This window comes from Gekko japonicus, unplaced genomic scaffold (assembly GCF_001447785.1).
Source record: "Gekko japonicus isolate JY-2015 unplaced genomic scaffold, Gekko_japonicus_V1.1 scaffold531, whole genome shotgun sequence".
Classification (NCBI taxonomy): Eukaryota; Metazoa; Chordata; class Lepidosauria; order Squamata; family Gekkonidae; genus Gekko; species Gekko japonicus.
Window position 1 is genome coordinate 192,582 of NW_015162494.1, and position 17,665 is coordinate 210,246.

General features: G+C 43.2%; 1 protein-coding gene across 1 annotated transcript in view; it reads right to left on the bottom strand.

Moving 5' to 3' along the window:
* Positions 1 to 17,665, bottom strand: part of NECAB1 (N-terminal EF-hand calcium binding protein 1) — an 80,685-nt gene that overhangs the window by 7,273 nt on the left and 55,747 nt on the right. The window contains exons 5-10 of the mRNA XM_015406056.1: positions 12,374 to 12,510; positions 10,588 to 10,700; positions 8,286 to 8,294; positions 4,650 to 4,726; positions 2,425 to 2,478; positions 802 to 914 (exon numbers count right to left, since the gene is read on the bottom strand). Coding sequence (XP_015261542.1) covers positions 802 to 914; positions 2,425 to 2,478; positions 4,650 to 4,726; positions 8,286 to 8,294; positions 10,588 to 10,700; positions 12,374 to 12,510 — 503 coding nt within the window. The remainder of the gene's footprint in view (positions 1 to 801; positions 915 to 2,424; positions 2,479 to 4,649; positions 4,727 to 8,285; positions 8,295 to 10,587; positions 10,701 to 12,373; positions 12,511 to 17,665) is intronic.

A 17,665-nucleotide genomic window follows, 5' to 3' on the forward strand; every position in this document is an offset into this window, starting at 1 on the left:
GGGAGGTGTGCGCACGCGCTTCCGGAGCGTCACCAGAAGTGATGTCACACGCTGGGGCGGGGCCACGCTATTTGAGGGGAAAACAAAGAGTTTTCCCCTCAAATGGCGTCACCCCGCCCCCAGCGTGCGACGTCACTTCCGGGTGACGCGCACACGGGGGTGGGGTTTCCCCCGGGCCCCGATTCCGTGGGAGCAGGAATCGGGGCTCGAAACCGGGGGGAATTCCGCCCCCCGGGGGATTTTGAAACCCTAGGTGGGGTATAAATCCAGTCCTCCTCTCCTCCTTCCTTAATGTAGGCTTACTCACACAGCTTTAATCCAATTAGGTCTTTAGGCTCATGGAATAGAATTTTGGCTCATTAGTGAGGAGCACCCACCCAACACACATGAAGCTCCTTTATGCTGAATCAGACCATTGGTCCATCGCAGTCAGTATTGTCTCTTCAGGCTGGCAACAGCTATTCAAGATCTCTAGCGGTCTTTCACATCACCTAGTCCCACATCCTTTAAACTGGAGATGTTAGTGATTGAACCTGGGACCTTCAAAGCCACATCCCCTCCCCCAAGGAAAGTCTCTTGCATTTCCTCATTTGAGTTGACTCAGGACAAAGTATTGTTTTGTGAAATCTAGAGTGCAGTTGTGGATCAGTTCAGAAACCTGATAATCCAAGAAATCTGCCTTTCTGTTTCTCATACCTGAATACCAAGAGCAAGAGAGGGGCTGGGGAGGACTTCAAGTGGCCCGTGTACATTTAGACTTCCATATTCTTATCCATTGAGGGTAATGAATGTGATACTCACTGCAGACATCCATCCTGAGATGAGGCAGTGTCCACATACTGCCTCAGAGCAAAGCGGAACTGCTCTACTTCTTCCGCTATCACTGTCATCTGACGCTGAACAATCATTATGTGCTGACAAGAAAAGCAAGGCAGTGTAATTATGCACATAACAAAAAGTTTCCCCAAGAACTCATTTCAAAGCTGACTTCTTCCCTTCTTCTGTTTTCTGCCTGCCCACCTACCCAATCACCTGTTTCCCCCCTCTTTTCCTCCCAAACTTCTCTAAGTAGCCAATTTTCTGCTCTACCCCTCAACCTGCCCAGGTGCCTGTTTTTCCCCTCTTCAGCTCGTCCTGTTCCTTCCTCCCTCCCCAATTGCCTGTTTTCTGCCTGCTCCCCAATCATGTTTTTCTTTCCACAACCAGCTTGATCACTTGTTTTCCTTCCCCCTCCCCAATCACATTTTCTGCTCAGCTCCCCAATTTGCCCAACCGCTCATCCACATAATAGAGCTGGCTATGGCTAAAATGTAGGGTTCTGCATCCCAAAATGGCACTGACTTTTGCAGCAATGGGCACAACCACAAGGAAGAGGAGGGGGAGGGGAGGGGGAGAAAAGGACTAGAACCAGCACAGGGGAAGTGGAGGTTGACAAGGGAAAGGGATTTCCATGACTCTGTGAGTCCTCATAGGTGCCACTCTTGAATTTTAATATTAACAATTTTAGTGACATTGTACAAGATGCACAGATAAATGACACACAGCCTATGTCCAATTCCATTTGGGAGTCATTCCTACATGTCAAGAAACCTGGAGAGAATGCCCTGACCTGGATAGCCCAGGCAAGCCAGATCTTGGAAGCTAAGCATGGAGAGAACAAAGCAAAAATTATATTACTTCCTAAAGGTGCAGCAGTACCAGCCTGAATAGCCCAGACCAGCCTGCATTCATCACAGCCTAAAAGTTTAGTAGGGTTGGTACTTGGATGGAAGACCCAGAGGAAGGCAATGGCAAACCACAGCTGCTCATCTATTGCCTTGAAAATTGTTGCCATGAGTCAGTTGTGACTTGGCAACACACCTTTTAAAAGTGTAGCAAAGGTAACTAGCCAAATATGCAGCCACAGATCAGTATGTGTAGGTCTACCATCAGTCTTATTTCTGCAAAAACGTTGTGTTGATTGTGAAATAGAGCACTGATCCAGCTGTATCGAATAACAGTTTATCTCTACTTGGAACGTATGTAATATGAGCGTTAATAGATTTTGACAAAGATGTATGTTTTCAAATAGAAATGCCCATGTCCTGATTTAAAATTAGTGCTTAAAATTAATTCTGTAACAATAACGAAACAATGAAACTGAATTGTACTCAAATGTGGTTCTGTAACTCTGGGGAAACCATATTTATTAAGTGCAGCATTATTCTATGAATGTAGTTATGTGTATACAGAACTAAACCCCACAGGTTCAGTAGGACTAAAAATCCCAAATAAGGCTGCATAAAAATGCAGTCGTTAGACCAGGCCAAGGCCAGATTTTCTGAAACCTTTCTAGCTTCTATCCTGTGGAAGCTGGATTTCATGCACAACTGAACTTCATAATTTACTTTCATCAGTTCACTGTTTTGGGGAAAAAACACTTACAGATTGTGTGTTTCCTTCTGATATCTCTTCTTCTAGTGGCTCAAGCTTTAGATCCTTGTCCACAGGATGAACACAAAATGCAAATAAAAGCACAATGGATTAGCTTTGCCTTAAATTTATTGTGATGCTTTCAGAAAATTATTTTGCTATAGCTTCGCATACTAAATCAGTCAGAACTGAAGTCTCCTTTGTGGATGACATATGACATTGGAAAGGTGACTTTAATTCATCATATTCATATAATTCAAACTAGTCTTCATGTAAATATCAAAAATACATCAGCAGTGATGAATACACATCCCTGAGAAACCCAGTTGAAGGAGTATTTCTGCAGCCATGTAATTTTGGGAAAGGGAAAAAGTACAGTCTTGCGATTATTACTGGCCTAACTTTATTAATGAACAGCTCATTAAAGGCCTAATTTTCAAGCAAGTGTATGAGCTTGGGGACCCTTTCAGACAGCCTTTGTAATCCGTTTTAGTAGTAGATTGTTAATGGATTTTTGTGTCAGTTCAGACACAACCATTTTAGCAACCAGCTGCTAATGGATTTTATTTACCTGTTCATACAAAGCCACTTGCATCCTGTTGGCAAAGCAGGGCTGAGCCATTTTTGAGGGAAACTGCTTTCTTCCATTCTTACCTCTTTGTTGTGCTTCCAAATCACTGTAGTGTGCTGTTTAAAGTGTCTGTAGTGCTTTCCCCCTGCCCCTTTTCACCACATAATCTTTCTCACCTTTCCCCTCAAAACTTTCTAAGTTGAGCGCTATAACGCTAAACTAGTATTGCACTTCAGTTCTACAGCAGCACTACTGAGATGCCTTGACTCCATTGAGAGACTATATTGGTTCAGTGCTACAGCACTCAACTTAGAACTTGGGGGAGGGGTGAAGGGTGAGGAAGATTGTGCGGTGAAAAGGGTGGGGGGAAAGCAGTGCAGTTTGAAATGGCCATAGCGCTTCAGAGATGGCTCATTAATGGAATGAAGTTTGCTGTATGAAACCCCCATCCCTGTATTGCTTTACTCAGAATTGCACCGAGAACAGATAACATCCGGTTTGGAACAGTATCAAAGGGGCCCAGATCAAAGAACAGGTGTTTACAGCTTTGTGCATATTTTCAGCTTCTGTTTCCTGCTGTGTATATAATAACAATTTACATAGAGTCCTGTAATGACATACATGTAAGAAATTTATTCTTCTTTATGGCCTTCAAGAAACACAAAGTCACATACTATAAACGTCTAAAATAGACTCCCTTCTGACTTAAGGAAACATCTACCTCTTGCCAGTTTTAAAAAATGTACCAAACAAAAGGTGCCTCTCATACTTCTATCCAAGCTTGGTTACAGACAATCCATGCAATTAAAATGGAGTAATTAGTATCTTCCAGTGCCACAGCTATAAAGCAGATAGCAGGTGTGACACTGCAGGCAGTCTTTTTAAAAAAAGAACATGATATTCAGTGATATCCAAAGGCATTTGCAAGTGCTTGAATAAGGCATTAACAAACTAGGATTTGCTATGGTTCTGTAGCTGGGGGATCATTGTCCTAAATTAATTCATTTGCATCTTTAATATTTTCAAACAAAAGGATTGCACATAAATCCTGATATTCTAAAATAGTTTAATTAAAAAATCTCTTAATAAATCCAAGACCTTCTTTGGGTTTACTTTAGGAGGATGGATTCAGATGACTAATTAGCAACCCATTCCTATTACAATAATCTCTTTGACAGCGGAGCTTTGATCTCATTACCACCTATTATTCATGTAATTAAACAGATCATAGATTTGCAGACCACCCATGTGATGAAAGGCAACCAAAATGTATCGGATACTTGGACTCGGCTTCAGTTAAAGAACAAGTGGAATCTGCAGCTTCAATCCAGTACAGTCAACTGGCAGAATTCATCCTTCTCCTTGCTGTGGGGCAACCACCTACACCATCATGCAAGGCAAATGGCCAGCCTTCTTTAGAACTGCCCTTAATAATTACCCATGCTCTAATGTGATCCTAACTTCACAGGACTTTGAACCAAATAAAAAGGAAGTATAAAATGATCAGTGAACCAGCCTTCTTTTGATGAAAAAACCCCCATAGAGATAGGGTCTGGTCTACTCATATTCCTCATACATGGCTTGTCTCAGTCATGGGTGGGTTGTGGGAGCATTTAATTGGAACCACTTGCAGTCTTTGTAGAATACTGAAAGGCATAGTGCACACCTTCTGCTCCAGCCTGTCAATCAACTTCTGGAGCCTGTTTATCTGGGTCATCCACTGGTTGTCTTCTTCCAGCCAGCCTTTAGGAGACATAAATAATGAAAGTGAAAACACTGCTGAAAGCTAGGACTTCATCTGTTTATTTTGATGTGTGCATTTCCATCAATTTGAGAACTTTCAAAGAGCTTTTAGCTGTGTTTAATGCAGTCAGTGTTCCTCTCAGCATCACTAATGGAGCACATTTTTCTTCAGGCGGAGTTTCCCACCACTCAGACAGTCTTTATGAAGTGCATTTAGAAAGTCCTAAGCCCTTCTACTCTGCTGTAGTTTAGGGTGACTCCAGTTTCTGTTTAATTGTGGAGGCAGACTCCTATAAAGCCAGAACTGTGATGCTGCCGTGAGATTCTCCCACAGCACACTATCTTTGCTTCTTCAGGCACTTTTCAAAGCAATACTAAAATGTCCCAAGCAGAAGCACAAAACAGCACCTCTATAGTGTGTCCTGGGAGGGTTGTCCACTAAAATGATAACAATCAAAAACTAATCTTAATCCAAAACAGGAGGTGTTGTTCTTTTCTTTTTGAGAGATCAGTAGGCAGCTACTCTGATCTAAAGCACGATGTGTTCTCAGAACACACACCTAGAACCAAGCTAGATCGGTTCTGTGGAAGATGAAGCTTCATATGCATATGTATAAGGGGGGTGGTTAGAAATCCAAAAGAGAGGGAAAAGAAGAGTCTAGGAATCAAGTAATTGCCATACAAATTTCTTTGGAGTGTTTTTTTAATTTATTGCGATTCATGTATTTATTGCACCATTACAGGGCAGCGTGAGCAGATGGGAGACCAAATGGGAACCCTTCCCCTGGCTTTGCCCCACCCCCTCCAAAATGCCACTCTTTCAGGTTGCTTCCACACAGAGATGCCACCAGAGGGCTTTTTTGAGCTTCTAAAAAAATCAGTACAGCAATATGTCAATTACTGATTGTAAGCTATAGCAAAATAAGGGGAAGGGGTGGCAGCTCTGGGGGCTGAGTCTAGCAGAGCTTGGGGGCATGGGGAGAACTACTGTGTGGATTCTCTGTGGACAATTGTTCCTAGGGCTTTTTTTGTAGAAAAAGCCCAGCAGGAACTCATTAGCATAATAGGCCACACCAAACAGTAGAAACCCATTAGCATACTAAGCCACACCTGACATTTCATCTCATTAGCATAATAGGCCACACCCCATGCCTTGCTTTGACTTGCCCAGGTGCCCCGTGGCTGTGAGGGGAGGGGAGGCAGTTTAAACTGCCTTCTCTTGGCTTGGGTGTAGTGGGTGTGGCCAACTCTGAAGCCAGCCAGAACTCCGTTCCTGTGCGTTCCTGCCCAAAAATAGCCCTGATTGTTGCTGTGTGGAAGCAACCCAGGTTACAGCTCCAGAACCAGGCGTAACTCCTGCAGGGAGGAAAAATAGTGATGAACAAAAAGGAAGTCGGGGGGAAATGCAGGTGGGGAATCTGGGGATAGTTTCTATGCTCCTCTCTGCCCCAAAGTTACACCCTTATTAGTAGGGGGGAGGAAATATGTGGAGTGATTGTCAGTAGTGAAAGGGCAATGCACTTTAGTTGGAGGCAGAATCATCTAGTGCAACTTGACAATATTAGAAAAACCATTTTGCCTAAGACAATCCAAAGCTTTGCAAAGTGCCATGTTTATAAAAAAAAAAAAAGATTATTTTTCAAAATTCTCTACAGAAAAAGAAGAGGATAGCATCAGAGACCAGGAGGCACAGCCAGAACAGTACAGTCAAAACACATTACAAAATAGGTACAAAGTTCTGTATGCCACATACTCCTATAAAAACTGGTCATGGCTTCAGCTAGAGTTGCAAGATCTTCTTCTTAGAAAAAAAGCACAGAGTCTGATCCCTCTATTATGTAGATATTTGACTTATATAAAATCCAACACTGTTTCTACCCTTCAGCTAAGTTCAATAAAGTTGCCATCAGATGTCATATTCCCAGAGGCCTTTCTTCCCAATGGGAACCCAAAACAGCTTACATCTTTCTCCTCTGTTCTGTGTGGGAAGGTTGTCCGATTCTTAAATATGAGCTGAAGTTCTGCAATAGAGATAACTGGTTACCCACTGCATGCGCCAGCCTGTTGTTTAAACTGGGCCTTCCATTTTTATATGTGCAAACATTAGCACAAGAGAGATCAGTAGTCTCAGTGGCAGAGCACTGGCATGTTAACATTGTATGTGCAGTGCATAGTTGCCCAGTTTAAAGGAAGCATTGGGTTCATGCCAGCATCCAATTGAAATCAGGCCCTGTTCTGCTGTGACAGAATGGAGATGCTAGCTCTTTTCATCCTTCTATATATTGCTGTAGTGCTTTATCACTACTTTCTAGTTCTTTATTTACAGATATACATGATTTATTTAGTTTTCACTGTGCTAAAAGATAAGTTATACTGATTAGGGCTTGTATCCCACTAATCCATTCTGCTAATGCTGGTACTGTCCTCCAAAAGAAGAAGCTTTCTGTCAGCAGAAGAAACTCCATATGCCAGCATAATGCCCCATCTGGTGGTGGTGAGTTCCACCATCAGTGGAACAGAGTCCCCATGTTCAATCCAATGATTTGTTTACATTGTTTTCCAAATGTGTGTGTGTGTTCAATAAAAGTTTCCTTTCTTTTAAAAAGAAGTTCAATTCCCCCCAAAAAATAATGGTTTAAAATAAATGTAAAACAAAACAGAAGTCCAGTAAAGACTATGAACATTCATTCCAGCATGAGTATCCATGAGTCAAAACTCACTTCTACAGTACAGATGCTATGAACAGGAAATAATAAAAGCAGCCTGTGAAGGTGAGGAGAGGTTAAAACAAGTCCTATTACACATAATAGGAATTAACCATGTAGTTTCCCTTTGCATTTAGGGGCAATGGATTTTGCCTTAATATTTTGTTTATTTTAAATATATACACACACACACATGGCCAGGGTCTGTCCTGTAGACCCGGATTGGGTGGAAAGGCAGCATAAATATGTTTTAAATAAATGCATTACAATTCTAACCAGGATACTGTCACTCAGGAGAATATATTTCCTGCTCTCCATCAACAGCCATCATAATTACTAATCTTCTTTATTATTAACTAGGAAAAAAGCCCGTTGTGGAAATAAATACAACAGCCTCTAGAAAGAGGCTCTGGGCGGGTGCCCTGGCCTTGGACACTCAGTGTCAATTTGCGGTGGCAACCTCAGCAGGGTATAATGACACTGAGTCCACCATTTTCTCCAGAGGAACTGATCTCTGCTACCTAAAGAACAGTTGTAATTTTGAGTGATCTCCAGCCCTCACCTGGAGGTTGGCAATGATGGTTCCCCAGAAGGGAATGGTTGGTTTGGAGGGTGGAGTCTATGGCTTTGTACCTGCCCGAGGTCCCACGCCTCCTGAAACCTCACCCTCTCCAGGCTCCATCCCTCACATCTCCAGGAATTTCCCACCTAGAGTTGGCAACCCTATCTCCTGCCCAGCCAATCATCAACCTACCTTTATTTCCCCCTCACTCTTTAGCTTTCCACCCCCCTCACACCTGCAGTCTCTGCCATGCTCTGAAGCCCTGACTGCTACGTCACATTGGCTGTCATACGGGGGCCACCTCAGCAGCATATAAGGATACAGAGCCCACCATTTTCTCCAGGGGAACTGATCTCTGCCATCTGGAAAGCAGTTGTAATTCTGAGTGATCCCACACCAGGGCGCCAACCAATTCCGGAGCGTGTGTGTAATGTATCCAGTCCAGACAATGTGACTCTCGGCCACTGTAAATAACCTATAGGGAAGTAGGGGTTTGTTTTGGGTGGCGGTTTCTCGGGGGATATAAGCCGGCCTGCGAGCCGGCCTGTGAGCCAGCCAAAGTCGTTTTGTTCCTGATCGAATAAAGTACGCTTTGCTGAAATCACTCTCCATTTGCGTACTTTTCAGTGTGGAATATTCTAGAGAAGTGCCACCACCATTCGGCTTTTAATTATAAGGGAGATAACTACCTGTCACTCTGCAGATGATAAAAGCAGCCAAACTCAGCCATTATCAGACAAAGTAGAGATCTCTGTCTAATGGGGGGGGGGTGTTGTCTTCCCAGGTATGCAGAAAAACATGATTTTGTAAATTAGCCAAAAGAGGAGGGGGAACCTTCGAAAGCAAGCCTGGTGAGGACCACATATGCTTCAGAAGGGAGAGATTGTTGAGTAAGAGACCAAAAGAGAGGGGGAGAAATCAGCCTCTTCAATCCCTGAGAGCTCCGATAATCTTAGAAGGGGAAATTTTGAGAGGTGGGATTTCCAGATTAGATTCTCCTACTACAATGCCCCAGGTGCTCCCACTATATTCATTGCTGCCTTGGGGATCGTTAATAGGGTAGATCGTTAATAGGGTAGAAAGGTGGCACAGAAGTGTTTTAAATAAATAAATACCTAGTGGTGATTTGCATTACTTACAAAAGCAGGAAAAACCAGGCCTCCCAAATCCTAGGTAGGAGAATCTACATAACTGAGTGTTTCCCCAAACATATGCCAATGATTTTGTAACTTAATTAAAAATATATGAAGTCCTAGAATTGAGCATGCCTTTATACTAACAATAGTTGAGTCACTTAAGAATTTAAAAAAACAGGATGAGGAGAGTTGCTTCTGCCAGCCCGAGAACATAAATATCAGAAGCAAAGATCTGCGTGTATGAAGGAACTTTTCCAATTATTTATCCTTCCCCTGTCATTCCTCATGATGATTCCTTGTTCCTACTGTACAACTACAGGTTGGCCTACACTATGAACAGCAAATTTCATGGCCATCTGTATTCACTATCGCACATTTGATAGAAATCAGCGGTGTCATCAGCTTTCAGCAAAAAAAGACTGCTGGAGTGGTGGGAAAATCTCATTTCCCTTCACCAGAGGTGACAGCTTGAGCAAAGACTTTAGATTCTCTCTCTTTTTTTCTTCTTAAGTGAGGACCTTTCACCCATTCCTTGTACAATGAAATGATTGTTTGAGGAGGTACCTTATGTGTAGATAGGAAGGCCAATTAAAATAGACAGAGGGAGCTGAACAAACAAAGCTGAAGTTCTGTTGCATGTATCACCTTTCTCTTTTCCCCCACCAGCCAGAAAGATCTCATTTAAAGAGCTACTTGAACCTAACCCCACCTGAAACTGGCTCAGATTGTGCTATGGCATGTCCAGGGTAAGGCAAACTCTTGCATTTGATGAATATAAACGACAGAAGCAAATGTTGAGACTGCTGTCCTTTACCTGGAGAACATGCTGTTGTTCTTTGAGTACATATGAGAAGGAGAACACCTTATTTTAAGGGGAGGGTTGGAAAGAGAGATACTTACTGTTCAGTGCAAGGGCAGTACCCTCAGACACATTTTAGGCCAACCTACAGCAACGGGCTGCCTGAGATCCCATGATTTTGTACATGCTCTCCAGCAAGGCCTCATAACTGTGCCTCATGTCCCAAAAGAAGGTCCAACCTGAAAGTGATGTTGACTCTCCTTTAATTCTAGATGCACAAGGACTGAAGCTATGCAAGTCACCATTCCATTGTGGGGTTTTTTCAAAGCCTACATCTAAGATTTTTATGGCACACCTAAAAATGAAAGTGTGGATGCAACAAACAAGTGTTTGAAAGTACTTGTGTCATACAGGTACGCTGCTCAACAAACTGCTACAAATGGCAATAGCTCCCACCAAGGGGGCAACCCCGGATTTGTCTCTGCACAGTGTGTACAAAAATGACCTGATGTATCTTTTATAATTTGCTAAAATTCCTGTTTCATTTTATGTGTCTTGTTTTTGTAGGCTACAATTTAAAGAAACATGCTTGTTTTTCATTTGTGTATTTTAAAACAATGGAAAACAAAACATGGAATTCATCTTTGACACAGTGTTACCTGAGTTAAGAAGTGGGCTGACTGGAGAAAAACTGTTGTTCCTCTGGAGCCTTCGACTTGAACGTCTTCCTGGCTGCTGAACTGTGAGCACCTCTGGCTTTGCTGGCACTTGTCTTGAAAAAAAAAAGAGCATCTCTTTATTCTGATTCTATTTTCAGCCACTGGCTGAGCTACTGCAAATTTAAGACGGTACCAGGGGTCATTTGGGGGGGGGACGCGGGGGGACGCCATCACCCCGGGTGAGGTGCGGGAGGGCGGGACCTGGAGCTCCCTGCTGGTGCCCACTGGAGGTCACCGCCGGCTGTGGGGAGGACACACTTCCGGTGATGTCAGGGGGTGTGGCATATGCTAATGAGTTATGCTAATGATTCCCCCTAGCTCTTTTTCTACGAAATGACCCCTGGACGGTACACAAACATTGTTAACTGCTCAGCTACACCTGTACAGAATATGCTAGAGGACACTCTAGCTCTGACTTTGATAGCCATACAGGTGTTTTTTGGACCTTAACTGGAAGATGTTCTAATACAGCAACTGTGCATTTGGCACCAGACACATGACTTTCACCTTTTGAAGCCTCACAAACATCTTTGTCATGTGTCTTTAGATTTTGCTGCTTAACCTTCCTCTTCCTGGTCCTTTATTCACTTATTGGTTATCTTATTGCAATATGTATTTAAGTTATGTATACCTCAGTATTGTTTGACCTCTGAAGAAGGCCCCAATAGGGCAAAAATGTGTCAGGTCATGTGTATTGGCCCTTGTGTTTAGGCTATAGTTTTTTACGAGGCTTTCATTGGGCCCTTATGTATGTTTTTAACTGTCTTTCTAATAAATACTTGTATTTTTGTATATTGTAAGTTTTAACTAGGTTTTTAATACTGGCCCTTCATTAGACTTTCTTCTCACCCTTTTGGTTCTTGATTCCAGTTTTTGGGTCAGGTTTGTTTTCCTCTCCCTGTGTCTTACCCAGGAGGCTAGTTACAGGGTAATCTCTGACTATTACCATCTCCATAGGGAAAAACCCCTCTATTTTCCAAAAATACATTTTTAGAGGTAGAATTCTGCTTAGTGACTCTTGCCTAATGGGAGCAGGGGCTTAGCATCACTTGCAAATTTGAACCAGTCAATGGAGGTTAGCTTTGAAGTTGGCTCTTCTCAGTGTGTTGCTGATAAGTAAAGACAAACTAGACATGAAAGAAATTCTCTATGTTGCTTAAGATTGCTCCTTATTAGGCATGTTGCTGTCTGGAAGGAAGTGTAATGTTATTGAAAAGACAGTGGTTGTGAGCCAAGTCTCAGGCACCTTCTGGGAGAAAACTTGGTCTTATGGAAAGCTCATGACCAGGTTGTAATTTAAAATCAGTTTTAGTCAGTGATACACAGTAGCTCAGGAGCCACACGTGGTTCTTTTGAGCACTGTTCCCTGATGTGGCACCTGTCCCATATACAGCTGAATAAGGGTGGAATGAGGCAAACCACTATTGAATGCCAGGATGTAAAACAAAAGTAACAAAGCTCCCAGTAGTGGGGAAAGATAACTCTAGATGGGTTATGTTTTATTGTTTGTGCATGTTTGGGGTAGTGCACAGTAGTCATGTGGCTTTTCTGGTTGATGAGAATTGCAAATGTGACTCCCCATAATCCATAGAGGGAGCACCACTGCTCTAAAAGTAACAACAAGGATTTTCTTTTAATCTTGAGGTCACATAAACCTTGTACCATGCATCAGTTGTTACAGAACCACTGTGATATGCTGCCATCATGAGAAAATAATCTCACTTACTTTTCTTGACGGGTTTGTTCCTCCGTAGTTTCCATGGCACACTCCAGGGAGTTGTGGAGAGACTGGAGCTGATTCAGTGTTTCTTTCAGCAAAAAGCGAGTCACAAACTGTTCCAACTTAGAAGCCTCCTGATAATTCTAAGAGCGAACAAGAGATACCAGCAGACATAAGGCCCCGGTCACACGGGAAGTTTTGGCATGGAAGAGGGACGGATCGGGGGTGCAGCAAACGGGCGCGATCCCACCACAACATCTGGGAATTGGCGCGCACCCGTCCCCGATCCGTCCCTTCAGAACGAAAATGCGGTGCAAAAAAGAACCTACTAACTGGTAGGACTTACCTGAAGCACCGCAGCAAGTGCGGCCGTGAGATCGCCGGTGCGCTCGTCTGCAGGAGCAATCGAGGCTCCCAGCCGAACTGCGCATGCACACATATGCGCAGTTCGGCTGCCTCGCTCTCCTTTCAGTGGCTTCCCCCAGCATCTGATGATGCCGGGGAGGAACTGTGCGGCAGCTCAGGGGATCTGTGTGATCCTGCCGCCGCGTGTCTCTTTTGGTGCAGCTTTGAAAAGCTGCACTTTGGCCATACTTCCCCCCCCCCCCCCGTTTGGCAGGGGCCTAAGAAGCATCTTATTTCACAATCATGCCATTAGCTGAACATGATCCCTAATGCACAATCTCATAGCAAGACACACGTCCTGAGTATGAAGCTACTTCTCCTGTATTATTCCAAAGTGGGAACAGGTATTTTGGGGAAGGAGGAAAGGAAAGAATATGCCAGTAAATTTCTAGCCTGTGCTCCACATGAGAACTGCTAGTGTATCATGAGAAATTAATAATCAGTTTATATTACATTTGTGTCCTGTTCTTCCTCCAAGGAGCTCAATGGGGTGTACATGGATCTGCCCTCTTCCATTTTATTTCACAACAACCCTGTGTAGTAGGCTAGACTGTGAGAGATGAGGGAGAAAGACAGAGAGTGACTGGCTCAGGGTTACCCATAAGATTCATGGCAAGCAGGAATTTAAGCCCAGGTCTTCCTAATCCTAGCCAAACACCCTACTATATTACTGAGGTTCAATACATTGCATATATACATAGTTGACTGCTTTGACCTCACCTTCAGCCAGTCAACCTCGACTCAAAGAAGGTGACACTACTCTGCCTCTGTACTGTGACTGAATGTCATGACCTGGTACTCAGGGGTCAGCATTGGGCCTTCTTGGGATACCAGTGGCTACCCAACCATGCCAAGCTCTAACACCTACCCTGCTGGGGAAGGAGGCATGTGAGCATGGTCAAGAGACAGAAGCCATGATCAATAATAATTATGTTCTAAAGGTTAGCACCAACAAGACCATGTTGGAGGGGGAGACAGATTATAAATCTAAAACAATTTGGGATCCTAGCTTCAGAAAACTGTTTCCCTTCCCCTATCATGAACATAATTGTTAGCAGAGATTCCTCACTTGAGGTGCCATGTATGGAATATATTTTTTCTAACCGATGTGCTATTCAGCCTGTTATTTTCCTGCCAGAAGATCAAACAGTTGTTGCTATTCCAGATGTGAGGCCACCCATGAATTATCTATGTTAATTGTGTACCTGGAGGTATTAAAGACATTGCCTGAATTTATTTAGTATTCATGAGCACTAATCAAGCCTGCCATACGCCAGTCTAAATAGCTGCTACTTCAACAGCAAACAGAGAACATCCTGGCAGGATAGATTGTCTGTCACCCCCTTTGGTTCCGCTCTGAGGCTGCTACCAGCTCTGCGTGAAAGCATTTGCAAGGGTCTTTTTGGAAATGACAGGACTCATTTGTACCAGTAAGGCTAATTTTGGCCTCCCCCTAAATTATTTGACATGCCTGCCCTAATTGGATTAAAGCCGCTATATCTGGCAGACCTAATTTCATTGCTGGAAGCTTTGATTCTCAGTGACACTAGGTTAGAACAATCTGTTAGAATGGTGTCATGATGGGCAATTGAATTCAGCATTGCCAGAAGACATCCAGCAGGTTGACACTATCATCTCTGATTTGCAGCATTCTTGGTAATGAATGGATAAAATGTAGGCAATGGCATTATCAGAAGACCTGCCTTGCTGGTATCCATTTAGATGACAGAAAAACAGCTAAATGATCAAAGGCCGTTCAAATTCTGACAACGTTACAGATGTCTCTCAGGAATGTTGGTTCTGAAGATCTTGTTTGGGGACATACTAGTAGACTTGAGGGAATGTTTGCTATGGTATCCCTCCCCCCAGGGGTCATTTCGTAGAAAAAGTGGTGCAGGAGCTCATTAGCGTAACTAATTAACATAACTTATTTGCATATGCCACACCCCCTGACATCACCAGGAAGTGTGTCAGAAAGCAACACCCACCGCTCAGGGTCCACTAGACTGTTTTGGATTGCTAGCTATTGGGGGGGGGGGGGCATGCAGATCTGTCCTTGCAGAGGAGGGAGAGCTTGTACCTGAATAAAACTTGGTCTTAATGGTGCCACTGGACTGTTTTGGACCAGGGGGCTGTGGGGGGGGTTTCTGCAACTTACCTGGCTGCTTCTTGCTCTGACTGAGGGCTGCTGGGAGCAGGGGATGGGGCTTGTTGCATGCACCCCACCCCCTGGGCTCTTTACTGCTGGAGCTCTGCTCCTGAGCGCTCCTGCAGGAAATGACCCCTGCCTCTACCCCACATATACACACACCTCCAAGAGACTCAGGTGGTCAGTCTTTTGAAAAATCATCTTCAGGCAAATAATTCTATCCAATCATAAAACATTACTATTAAAATATCACACATAAAAGACAATGGACAAGTAACAAAAGTAGGTGGGCATTATAGTTAACACGTGACAAGTTGTCACAAGGAAGAAGGAATTAGAAAGTTTTGTGGGTTTTTTTAAATATGACACATTTTAGGAGTTGCCAGCTCAGGGCGGGGAAATACCTGGAGATTCTGGGGGTGGACCCCCTGAGGACAGCAGGTTTTGTGTAAGGACAGGACTTTGATGGGGTATAATGCCATAGAGTCTACCTTCCAAAGTAGCCGTTTTCTTCAGGTGAACTGCTCTCTATCACCTGGAGATCAGTTGTCATCCCAGGAGCTCTCCAACCACTACACCTGTAGGTTGGCAACCCTACAACTTTTGTGATCTGTGGTAAAACAAACTAGAGCTCCCGGTCTAAGGCTGCAAGGGCATACCGAGACTTCAAGTTACCAGAACTCAAGAAGGATATTTTTCTTCCACTTCTTTTGTCAATCCCCCCCCCCAAGAAAATCCTTTAACAATCTGCTTCTTTTCTTTTTTGCTATCACACTAGAAAGTGGGTGAGAATACAACATTTAGTTCGGGTTTTGACCTTTAAAACTCTATGGTCAAACAGCAAGGTGCCTTAAAGATTGCCTTCCTTCATATCAGCCTACCATATGCTTAAATTATCTATAGAGTTCTGTGTCCCCCCACCATTGGATGTACAGTAGGTGACAAACACGCCAGGGCCTCTTGATGGTGGTGTGACGAATGGACCTCCAAAATCAGAATGCTTAGTGCATCAAAAGCAGTGAACTGGGAAATTCGGGGTTAATGCCTCACTGTAAAGCAAAGTTTGATCGACAGGCTGCTGACTGCATGCACCTCCCCTTCTCTCTGATTGGTCAGCGCCAGCTGAGGCGAGCTTTCAAAAATCTTGTCAGTTTTGTCAGAGGAGTCAGCCATCCTTTGGACTTTGGCTTGGCAGTAGCTAGTCAGGAGGAGGGAGAGGGTTGGTCTCAGGGAAACAGACAAGTTCACTTGGGAAGTGAAAGGACACGACACCCTCACCTCAGTTTCTCATCCCCTGCCTATTCCTAACCCAACTGTGCCTATTCAATAAAGTCTAGTAAGAAGGAGGGAGGCTACAGAAAAAAGACCAATGAAATCACAAACAAATCTGTAGTCAAAGCACGCTAAATAAATGTAACAATAATTATCTTGAAACCAAAGTCAATAATAATGCCAAACTCATATACATATTATTGTAGAATCACAAACATAATAAAGAGCAATTATCCAGAAGTGGGTGGTAACAAATGCAAACCCACAATAAGTCACAGCATATCTCAAAAATAAATAAGATCCATTTCAAGTAGAAACTACACAGTTACAGATAATATAATCAGCGTTTCAGATCTAGTCCTTCATCAGGTAAATCAGGTAAGTCTTTATTAACATACAATGCATACACATGTATAAACGAGGTCCTGATCAAAATATTCCAATTAGGCACAGCTCCATATCTCTTGCAAGTCAGAATTCCGACTGTGCCTAATTGTTTATACATGTGTACGCATTGTATGTTAATGAAGACTTACCTGATTTACCTGATGAAGGAATAGATCTGAAATGCTGACTTTATTATCCGGAACTGAGTAGTTTCTACTTGAAATGTATTTTATTTATTACAAGCCACAATATACAGATGTTTGGACTTCAATGACATGTGATATTTATATAAACAATTTTTCCCCTTTGTGTGTTTGTTCTATTTATTAAGAAAATCTGTTACTTTTGAGATATGCTGTGACTTATTGTGGGTTTGAGTTTGTTCTTTATTCTTTGTGATTCTACAATCAATACATACACACACACACACACACACACACATATATATGAGTTTTGGCATTATTATTGACTTTGCTTTCTAGATAATTATTGTTACATTTAGTTTGTGATTTCATTGTTAAATAAAATCAACATTCCTGTTTGAACTTTACTTTGTGTCAAGTGCCATTTCCAAAGGGAATTATAAAAGGGCTCTGCTTAGCTGCAATAAATTTCTGGCCTGGGCAGAAGCCAAATAACTTCTCTGTCACAGGGTGAGACACGCAGAAAATCATAAACCATTTATTACCAAATGCTACCAAGGGGCTGCTCAGTCAGAGTGAGGAACAGCGTTTTGGCAGGAAAATCTGCCTCACAGTAAAGAAGAAGCAGGGGTTCATTATAGATGGCATCAAGATTGTAATTACTGTCCTAGAGAGGTCCGTCTTCTTCTTTTTCTTAGCCTTTAGGTACTAGATAAACACAGTCTTGTTTCAAAGAGGCTTTTTGCCTGTTACTACCTAAGGCAGGGGTGTCAAATGTACAGCCTGTGGGCCAGAACTAGCCCGCGAGGAAGTGGCCAGAGGGAGAGAAGTGGAGGGAACCACCCTTTCAGCTGCCAAGGGCAGCGTGTGCTTTGGGGCTCACTTCTCCCCCCGCCCAGTGAAGTAGATGGAGCCAAAAGCCACTTCCTGTTCCCACACAAG